This window comes from Ipomoea triloba, chromosome 1, assembly GCF_003576645.1.
Source record: "Ipomoea triloba cultivar NCNSP0323 chromosome 1, ASM357664v1".
Lineage (NCBI taxonomy): Eukaryota > Viridiplantae > Streptophyta > Magnoliopsida > Solanales > Convolvulaceae > Ipomoea > Ipomoea triloba.
In genome coordinates this window covers 30,349,482-30,360,597 of record NC_044916.1, presented here as the reverse complement: position 1 = coordinate 30,360,597, position 11,116 = coordinate 30,349,482, and the positions used below count along the sequence as shown (strand labels likewise).

Below are 11,116 nucleotides of genomic sequence, written 5' to 3'. Positions count from 1 at the left end.
TATACTTTTTTATATATATATATATATATATATATATATATATATATATATATATATATATAATGTAAGTAGTAATAATAATAATAATAATAATAATACATTTTTTATATAGGGGTATTTATGTCTTTTAAACACATTCCATTTCTATTCCTTAAACTAACCAAACATTGAAATTACATTCCTAAATCTTTTCTTTCTGCGAACCAAACAATAAAATACAATTCATATTCTATTCCTTACATATTCCATTACCTATGAAATACTATTCTTATTCCCTTAAAATTCATTCCGTGAACAAACATGTTGTAAATGTTTGTTGGGATTATAATATTAGGTAAGCTAAATTACGCAATATTATCAACACTTAGATAACAAAGATACAAAGCCACAAATTCATAGTTTACAGTATTAGCCCCCTACGGCCCTACCCCATAGCTTGAGCTAAAAAATACAAAATATGCATCGTGTAAATGGTAGAAATTTAGGGTGTCTTTGGTTCACATTATAAATGGAAATCAAGATCATAGTTAGTGTTTGATTGATAATGTTTTAAAACACAATTATAGAATTTGATTACCTCTTCAATTAAAAATCTCATGTCCTAATTAAAAAATGGCATCATTCCATCTTAATGGTAATATAACTTTTAAGTTTAGATTAGTATGTACTTCTAGATTTTTATTTTTTTTTTGTTTATATTGATGCTTTGGATATCATTATATTAGGATCAATTACCTTGATTTTTTATTTTTATATTTTAAAAACATTTATAATTTCATTGTAAAGTCATACACAACCAAACATCAATATTGGTAAGCAATTAAGCATTCCAATTCTTACCTACTACCAAAGGAATGTGACATTCTAATGCTTACATTCTCATGTTTGGTTCATTTATCTTACTTATCCAAGGGAATATAACATTCCCTCCCCATAGGATTTTGAAAAGAATGTGATTCCCTCACAATTCTTAGGTTATCTAAGATTACCATGCATATTTACAAATTTTGCCCTTTTAATTCTAATTATTAATTTATTATATAATGTATATTACCCTTGGTCGCCTTCTCCGTTCATTCAAAGGTGACCAGCGACCGTGATGCTTTGTTGCCGATTTTTAAGACTCAATGTATCAAAATAACACGTTGATGGGTTTAATTGTACCTTTAAAACGTTTAGGAGTTTAATTGACTCTTCTAGTAAAGTTCAAAGACTTAGTTAATTTTATAAACCTCTCTTAGTTAATTACTAGTATTTTGCCTTATTTTCAGTTTGATAGTATACCAAAAACTATAAACACACCAATAATAAAAAAAAAATTAGAATAATAATAAAATTATTTTAAAACTCAAAATTGATAAAAATAAAATTTTAAGTATATCCAAACTAACCCAAAATAAATTCACCCAAACTGAAAATATCCGAATTAAATTTGATTCAGATATCAGGTGTCAAAAACATCACTTAGATACTCAAAATAAAATTAGGGTATCACCTGAACCGAAGCGACGCTCACCCTTAAGAACAACTAACAAGGAACAATTGAGAGACTAAAAATACATTTTCCCTTTTAAATTACAACCGAGATGAATATAAACTAAATTAAAATCTCTCCTATGAAATTTAAAGTTGACACCACTAAATAACAAGGTTTGATGTCTAATATAACATGAAATACCATTTCATTAATCAGTGTGTTTGAGTCTCTAGTAATCACTAGGTAGTAGGTAATGAATACACAGCCACAATGTCAGTTCAGAAGAACTATTAACAATTTGTTTGTTCTGCTTTGTTGCTATTATAACCTCAACTAATCAAATCAACAATAACTCCATTAACTACATCTCTTTATGTATACATTTCCTTCTAGCAAACACACCATCTGCAATGTCACGCTCAAAGGCTTGTGAGTATCATCTTCCTTTGTCACCAGCCATACCGAGTGGACATCGGGGAACCACATCTTGATCAGCGAGTTTCTGGTTGTGCTTCATCATCTTCGTTGCTGTTTTTACTTCCCTGGAGTTTATCGTGTTCATGGTTTTCGTCATTTATACTTCTTGCCACTACCTTGTTGCCATTTTCTTTGCCCTCGGGCAACTCACCGACCGTCTTATTTGGAACAAGCTGCCCCACCTTCGCATACTTCTCCATGAATTTATACTCCCAGTCTAGCAGAATTTCGAGCTCATCCTCACTTAGGCCTTCAAGGTTCCCGTTAATCTCTCTAGGGTCAAATGACAGCTGAGCTAAGGCTCTGCTTGCATCCTTCCCAGTAAACATTGCATAAGGCCCGCCAGGACCATAGAACATCCTAAACATTGAACCAAAGAAAACTTAAGTTATTTTTAATTCAATGTAGTTCATCTCTTAGAAGATTAAACAACTGATCCTATTTATCAAACTAAGAATAAAACAAGAAACAGGACAAAAATCAATCTAATTTTACTTAATTACATAGTATTGCCCTAGTGCTGCTTTACTAACCGTCACTTACAAGTAACAAAATGCCAAAAAGAAATCAAATTTCTATTCCCATGAGCAAAAGTCGTTCACAATAGCACGGGGTATCAGAATAGGTTGCTCCTTTAATACGGGGTATCTTTTTTTTATAGGTTTGGCTTCTCCATTAATCTTTCTGCAGATATTATATTGTTCCTGAAGCTAGGCCAATATTTGTTCCTGGAATTCCAATCTCTATCAAATGGAAGACAAGGGCTCCATTCCAGTCTACAGAACCTTACATCCGATCATCAATATTTATAAACTTACCAAAGTATACAGAACCTTCAGCAACCCATGCAAACATAGTATTAATGTTAATGTGAGAATAGAATAGGAGTTGACATATTGATGCAGATTTTCCCTACCTATACAGATCATAAACATTGTGCTCATAAACGGCAATAACACTAAACCTTCCACTTTTTAGTGTTTACCGAACTTTTTTCCCTTTCCTTTTTGTAATCATTTTCATATCCCTTTTCAATTCCTTCTGGCTCCAACAATTAGTTTCTAGGCTTAATTTGTGTAAGTTAAAACCCTGAGCTCAAATTTGGCCCAGCTCAGGCCAATGGACTGTGACTCAGCCTGAGCTTAATGAGTTTAAGGTTCTGCTCAATCAGTCCAAGAGGTGTCAAAGCCCAAGTCCGTATGCGAATAAAGGCCTAGGTCAAGGGCAGTTGTTGATGCTTGGCCAGGTCATAACAAACACCTATACAATACTCAACCACTCAACCACAACTCCACAAGAGAGGGACACGGTGGTTATGACTAACTACTAATTGAGAATGGACGCTGGACTCTTGCCCGAGCTTCAAACACAGGTCTACCAATGCTATTTAAAGCCCCTCAGGCAGAGGCTGTCTGTCTAGGGACACTCTCTATACAGACTTGAACAATTCAAGCAGTATAGCATTCTATTGTACTCAAAGCACACAAATAAATCCATACAAAGCCTTTGCACTATTCTCAATTTGGTGTTTGTGGTTTGGGCCTCTTAAATTAAAACCAACAAGGATTTCTTGAAAACTTACCCTGACTCCCTGAGTAAGTCAAGAAACTAAAATATAAAAAGAAAGAAGGTATCACAAGTATTTGATTCAATCAAGAAGCCATCAAACTGATATACAATTCAAGAACTTAAGGGCAGGGCACATTTAGTAGGAAAACATTATCAGTAAAATCCTCCAATCTCCTCCCAGTTTTTGTTTGTCAGAACGTATCTACCAAGTAATTTACCTCAACAGGAACATGGGTTTTGTACTAAAGCTACCATATTTAAGCAAAGTTGATCTTTTTAAATAATTTTATTTGTTTATTAATTTATATAACATTAGATAACACAATAGAATCTCACTAAAAGTTTGAGGATTCCCAATTCTTCTTAGTTTAGATAAGCTCTCTAAATATCTTACCGAATATAATTCAAGAATATAACGGAGTTTGGGGTATGAATAGCGAGAAGGGGAGAATTATACCTGGAGCTAGAGACATCATAGATTTGTCGTTTGATAGCCATGAGCAAGGGCTTTTTAGGATCGGAGCCATTGTAAGCTAAAAGCTCCTCTTCGGTCATATCGCCCATATCTAAGGGCTGGCGGCTGGCGGCCTCTTTGGCCTTCTTGACATACATGTCGTCATCGTCGGCGCCGAACATGCCGCAAACCACCTTGTAAGTCACCACCATCAAGGCCGCAATGGTAAAGAACGCCGTCGGCGAGAGGCCAGTGTAGTGGAAAATAGCTTCGGTGAGTGGGGTCCATAGATTCAGGGCCATTTTTCCCCTCAACTCCTCGAGCTTGGAAGTTGTTGGATTGTTTTAAAGTGATGGGTGGCGTCTGAAGGCAAAATCCACCTACCAAGTTGTACCAATTCACCTACGACTCACCGGTCACCCCGGCGTTCACACTGTTATTGTTATTATTATTATTTTATTTTTTTTATAAATTTACAGGTCTTTCACAGTCCAGAGAGTTTGCTTGTCACTTGAGCTACCCTACTGGGTCACACTGTTATTGTTATAAATTATAATACTGATGCAATCAAATGAAAAATAAGAAAAAAAAAAAACAACAACAACAAAACACGACAATAAAGAAAGCCCGGTGAAAAAAAGTAAAAACAATCTGTGTCCTGAGACAAACAAATACGGAGTATAATATATATGTGTGTTGCACTAATACTAGTGCACTACTGAAGAATTAAAAAAAAGGTGTCCTGATTAATTTTATAATTATTATAATTTTTTTAATTTATAATAATTATAAAACTTTGAGCCAATTTAAAAATTTGAAAACTCTTTTAAAAAATATTTTTTTATTTTTTAGGTGCAACACGAGACAATGGACTAAGATGGAGAGCAAAAGAGGAAGTTATAGGCACTCACGCTGATTGTTGATCACGCTGTCACTCCCACCATGAGCAACAACCTAACCATAAGGATCCATAGTACCTCCCTTGTGGTCACAATCATGCTTAGAGTGTGATCGTGATCATGACCACTACACCGCATCCAGAATGTGCTTACTTTGTGGTCACAATCAAGAGTATAAATAGAAATAAACAGTTATTTTCAGAGAACTTTTGATTTTTCAGTACTCTCTTTTTAAGGTTCTCTTGGGACCTCTCCGAACGTTTCTCTTTTGCAATCAATTCAACTTTGAAGAAGAATTGAAAAACATTTCCAACTTTAGATTGCAATTTTCAGATTTCATCTTTCTTAGTTATTAATCCAAGTTAAGTCTTTTTTGTTACTTTCATTATATTTCATTGCTTTCAATTGTTCTTGCAAATCTCTTTAATTTCAATTCATGGTTTATACTCCCAAGCTGACGCCTGAAGAATCATATACAATCCTAAAGTTGGATTACTCTTGCTAGCCAAGGCCCATTAATGTTGACCCATCCTAAAGTTGGATTGCTCTTGCTAGCTAGCCAAGGCCCATTAAATTTGACCCATTGAGTCGGAACTATATCCTCAATTGTCTTTAATACATGGAAAGGTATATATAACATTTTTGACACAAAAATCATCATTTTTTGATAGTGTATGATTGATAAAAGTCATAAAAACCATTCCCCAATTTAATTATTTTGCAACCAACATAAAAAGTACAAACTTGCAGTCTCCATATAATAATATTTCTGGTATATATCGTAATTACGACAACTTGGACTTGGAGGGAGGATTGTGTACGTGTAATTCGATCTTTCCAGCACACAACAAGAAGTTAATCAACGGTCTGTGAGTTTACCGTAGGTTAAGCTACAGTGTCGGAAAGCCAATTCTGTGGCGCCGTCTTTTGCTCACATTTCCGGTCCAACGTCTCTCTAGCGCTCTCTTCGCTTTTTCTTCTCTAACCCTGTCGTTATTATCTCCCTCTGCATCATATCATATCTGTGTCGTCTCAATTGGAATGAATCTTGAAATATAATTAATTGCTTTTAATTTGTCTCTCATCTTTCCTTAATTAGCTTCACCCAAGTAAAATAAGCTGTGTCGAGTCGTCTACCATGGCCTCCTTGAAACTGCGAGCTCCTGCGCCATGTCTCACTCAAGCAGATCTGCAAGCAAAGGTACGCTCTAATAACGTACTTCTAATATAATATATGATTGAATTTGTTTGAGTAATCCTATCCTTAATTATGTATGATGTAGATAAATGAGGTAAGGGGGTTGATCGGTCCTGCCTTGAGTAAGTTCCCGACAATGTCATCGGACGCGTCGATATTAAGGTTTCTGAGAGCTAGGAACTTTAACACAAAAAAGACTGCCAAGATGCTCAAAGAAACCTTGAAATGGCGGATGGAGTACAAGCCCGAGATGATTCGATGGGTACCTACGAACGTTTATATCACTCCATATACTAATCATAACGATCGATCGACTGCACATTTAATTTCGTTTCTTGATGATTAAGGAACACATTGCCCGTGAAGGAGAGACCGGAAAAGTTTACAAAGCCAACTACTGTGACAAGATCGGCCGCACCGTGCTTGTCATGCGCCCAGGCTTCCAGGTTTTGTCCACAATTTATCATTCAAGAATCAATTATACAATTTTATTTTTGTCTGCCCACAATTGATGTCAGGAATCAATTGAATTGTCTGTGCGGGTCGGGTGATATGATTTTATTTTTGTTTTCAGAATTCAAGCAAGACGGACGGGCAAATCAGGTACTTGGTGTACTGCATGGAGAATGCAGTACTGGATCTGAAACCAGGGCAGCAACAAATGGTGTGGCTAATTGATTTTCGTGGATGGAACATGTCCAGCATTTCAGTTAAGACAACCCAGGAAACAGCCCGTGTCTTACAAAACCGTTACCCTGAACGCTTGGGCCTTGCCATTCTTTACAACCCACCCAAGCTCTTCGAGTCCTTCTGGACGGTACGTGAGCTGGTCTAACCCACTTAATTTCAATTGTTATACCATACATAAAAAAAAAAAATTCTGGTCCAAAAATTATGTATTTGCAATTAACATATTATATATGTTCAGATGGTGAAGCCATTTCTTGAGAGGAAGACGCACAAGAAAGTGAGATTCGTATACGCTGAGAACCCAGAGAGCAAGAAGATAATGGACGAACTGTTCGAGAAAGAGAAGTTGGAGATGGCGTTTGGAGGGAGTTGCTCTCAAGGCTTTGACTACAAAACCCATTCCCAGCGCATGAAAGAGGACGACAAGAAGATGATGGAGTTCATCAAGTCCGGCGCCCCATTGCCGTCCGATCAAAACGTCCAGAACCAGGCGGAACCGGTGAGCCCGGAGTCCCCTTCCGGCGGCTTATACGACGACGACGACTCTTCCTCCTCTAATGAGGAAGACGACGACAATTCCCCAAGCAGCATCCACCACATACGCTTCAATTAGAAGAAATTACAAAAACAATATGAAATTCAGATTCTTTTAATTTGGCTGGCCGGGCAACATATATGATCATATCCTATCCATCTCACTACACGTACGTTAACATAAACGTAGAAATATGTATAATGCACCGCAATAAAGAGCATGCATGAATGCATGCGCCAACTCTGATATTTGAGAATTGAAATCAAAATTTGTTTTTATTTATTGGTTTATTTGTTTTTAATTTCAAAATAGTAAATTATAAGGAAGTGTATAATTAATTAAGTGATTAAAAAATAAGGAGTAGGAGTAGGAGTAGGTGTGTTAATTAATAAAGTCCAACGAGGCAAGCTAGGTTATGTTTTGTCGGATCGAGGAACGAGAAAAAATCTGGGTCCGATAAATTGAGAACCTTGGTTGTCGGTCTTCAACAAAAGCCGAGGAACGGTTTCCCAAAGTGGGATTGTCAGAAACAATGAACAAACAAAAGCCACACAGCTGGAGACACCATTCATAGCTGCCAACGGGGAGTGGGGTGGAGGTGGAGCCCTCACCCCGCGCTGCATGCCTCTCAACGGAATATCACATTTCATATCTTTGTTAACAATCTTTTTCCAAAAAAAAACAACTCTAATCGTATGATGAGTTGTTTGGTAAAATTATATGCTAATTGATTATATACAAAATGACTTATTTTAATTATCAAATAAGGCACATGATTGCCCTCACTAAGACTTAAACACATGACTTTCCATTTGAGATAACCACTTTATGTCACTTCACTACAAAATTATTAGTAATACACTCATAATTTAAGTTTCCAAAGAAGTTACAATTTCATTTTTTAAAACAAATTAGTACTTGCAAAATGTTAATATATATAAAATTTATCATAATACATCTCTTTGTATATGCATGCACATGCATTACGTGACAGTGAAAAAAAAAAAATTCAACTTTTTATTTTATAGGAACGTTATCAAATTCTTCAATAAAAAGCTTGAAACCGTTACGTTTTTCCCGGCCTTTACACACAAACTTATTGACTTAGAGATGTTTGGTTGAATGAAAAGTTTTTCCATAGAATTTAAAGTGGAAGAAAATGTGTTTTTTTTTTTTTTTTTGTGTTTAGTTCATAGAATTTATTTTTCATTGGAAAATAAATTACTCACATTTGAGGAAAACAAAATTATTGGTAGGACATGAGATTTTGATTTCAATGAAGAATTGGGAAGAAATATTTTGTAGAGGCATATATGTCTTTATATTCGTTATTCCTTATAATTTTAAATCTGACAAAACAATGAAATTGATATTCTCAAAATTTTTTCTACCAACCAAACAATGAAATTCATATTTCTAATAATTACTTTTTCATGAAATTCCAATTTCATTCCCCTTAACATATTTTCACAAACCAAATATACTAATGATAAAAAACACAAGAACATTCTTCTAGGACTTGGTAATTGCATGGACACCCTTCTACTTTCACAATTAAACTTTTTTAAAAACCTTTATATAATATTATATTATATGAACGATATCAAATTCTCTAACAACAAGCTTGAACCCATTTTCTTCAACCTTTACATGTAAACTTTTTACACTCTCGGTATATCACAAGGACACTCCAATAAGACTTGGTAATTGTATGAACAACCATTGAGTTTCACAATTAAAGTTTCTATAATATTAATCTTTTATAGTAAACAACATTATTCTTTTTTTTTTAATGAATCAAAAATTGAGAGTCAAAATATTGCAGCACGTTAAGTTTTACTAGATTAAATTTTTTTTTTTGGGGGTTTAAATTCCGTAGTGATTAAGAATTAAGGAGGCGGGACAAAATTGGATAGATTTTATCTGTAAATCAGTAATGAAACCCTTTTGTCTGTGGGCCCCAGGGGGCTGGCAAGAGAAGAAATGTAAAACGTGTGGGTGCGAGAGAAATGTGAGGGATAAAGGTGGTGCAGTGTCCTCACGTGCGGATCAGTCAAACAAAACCCACTATTTCCGTTGAATAGTGTTGGCAAAAAAACAAGAAAAGGTTGTTGTTATGTACGTGTGCCACCTCAGTCTTTCAGTATAATGCATTTCGTGTGACCCCTCACCCCTCCCCCTCTCATAACGGTTGCGGACCTACCGCTATATCTTTTCAAAAATATAAAAAAGCATATAATAGTGTTGGTATAATTTGACGGAAAAATACTCGCTCACTGCAAATTTTAACATAGACATTTTATTGGGACTTACAAAATAAAAATAATTTATCATTACTTGTCACATTATAGAGTAAACATGATGGAGCCCATATAGTATAATTCAATTTGACACGCTATAATCACAATATCAAGTATAAATTGCACATAAAGCTTAGTAACTATAAGGTCCATGTGAGGATTGTTTATTGATTTTTTTTTTTTTGGGCACGTTAGCTATGAGGAATCTATATTGGTTTATGTCCTTATGATTTGTGTCGATTAGGATTACAGGTCGCATTCACCCAAAATTCATATTTAGATAGCGATTGCAATTTTCTCGTAAATTATATTGAAATATAAGTTGTAAATTATATGTGAAAAGCATAATATATTGCACAAAATAATGGGATATGAAAAGTTCTTAGTAGTTTAAGGTTACAATAACATATTATATTAAATTAGAAAACTTTAAACTCTTCTTCACTGTTACAAGATAGTATTTATAGAACACAATATACCAGTGCATTCTAACCAAACAAATAAGGTAAAGTTGATGCCATGCGTGTATAGAGACGGTTTAGCCTTGATTATTGTGCTATTAACAAAAATATAGGAATGTTGTAAGTGTCTCTCGACGTCTATATTTCGTCCAACTGTCTTGGTCATCAATAACATATTGAGTGAAGAGGTTGCGCCTAGTAATATACTTGAACATGATGCCGCATATGTGACCTAGTGCCACCTTGAGCTGAAGCTAATGTTAGCCCGGTCGGGTATATATTTACCTCAATAAATATAATAGCACAACTAAAAATTATAGAGAAGTTAGTGACAATAAAATATTGACATAATAAATTATATTAAAAAAATGTGTTAAATGAATTAGTCATAGTGTTAATTTGTACATTGGAATTTTTTTTATTTGGGCTAAATTTGCAAATTATTTCTAATTTTACATTTTTACTATAATTTTCCCTCTAAGTTGTTATAGTATATATATATATATATATATATATATATATATATATATATATAATTTGTACATTGTGAAAAGTAGAATATATTACAGAGTACACAAAATAATGGAATAAGCAAAGATCTTAGTAGTTCAGGTTACAATAACAATGTTGTATTAATTAAATTAGAAAAGCTTGAATTACTTTTCCCAATTACAGGATGCTAGTTATAGAACACAAGATACAAGTGCATTCTAACCAAGCAAATGAGGTAGAGTTGATATGTATATAGAGACGATTTAACATCGGTTATTGTGCTATATTAGCAAAAGTATGAAAAAGTATAAGTTTTTCTAAGCGTCAAGATTTCGTCCAGCTTCCCAGGTTATCGATCACGTCTTGAATGAGGAGGTTGTGTCTAGTTGTATATATACTTGAGTATGATGTGGTGTTGTGACCTAATGTCACCCTGAGCTCAAGCTAATGCCAGCCCGATCGATGTGTTGAACGAATTAGTTGTACTGTTAATTTGTACATTAAATTTAATCTTCTTCTTTTTTTTTTTTGGGGGGGGGGGGGGGGGGGGGGGGGGGGATACTT

The 11,116-nt window shown here is 34.6% G+C and overlaps 2 protein-coding genes across 2 annotated transcripts; one reads left to right on the top strand and one right to left on the bottom strand.

Annotated features, from left to right (window-relative positions):
• Nucleotides 1-1,651: 1,651 nt before the first annotated feature.
• On the bottom strand, nucleotides 1,652-4,338 carry LOC116015660 (membrane steroid-binding protein 1-like). Its single transcript, XM_031255802.1, has 2 exons — nucleotides 3,981-4,338; nucleotides 1,652-2,314 (listed from the first exon to the last, which is right to left on the bottom strand). Exons 1-2 carry the CDS (start codon nucleotides 4,277-4,279, stop codon nucleotides 1,969-1,971), a joined length of 645 nt encoding a protein of 214 aa, XP_031111662.1. The 5' UTR covers nucleotides 4,280-4,338; the 3' UTR covers nucleotides 1,652-1,968.
• Nucleotides 4,339-5,935: 1,597 nt separating this feature from the next.
• Nucleotides 5,936-7,581, top strand: LOC116002264 (phosphatidylinositol transfer protein 3-like). Its single transcript, XM_031242369.1, has 5 exons — nucleotides 5,936-6,077; nucleotides 6,160-6,336; nucleotides 6,422-6,520; nucleotides 6,649-6,891; nucleotides 7,003-7,581. Exons 1-5 carry the CDS (start codon nucleotides 6,015-6,017, stop codon nucleotides 7,375-7,377), a joined length of 957 nt encoding a protein of 318 aa, XP_031098229.1. The 5' UTR covers nucleotides 5,936-6,014; the 3' UTR covers nucleotides 7,378-7,581.
• Nucleotides 7,582-11,116: the final 3,535 nt, after the last annotated feature.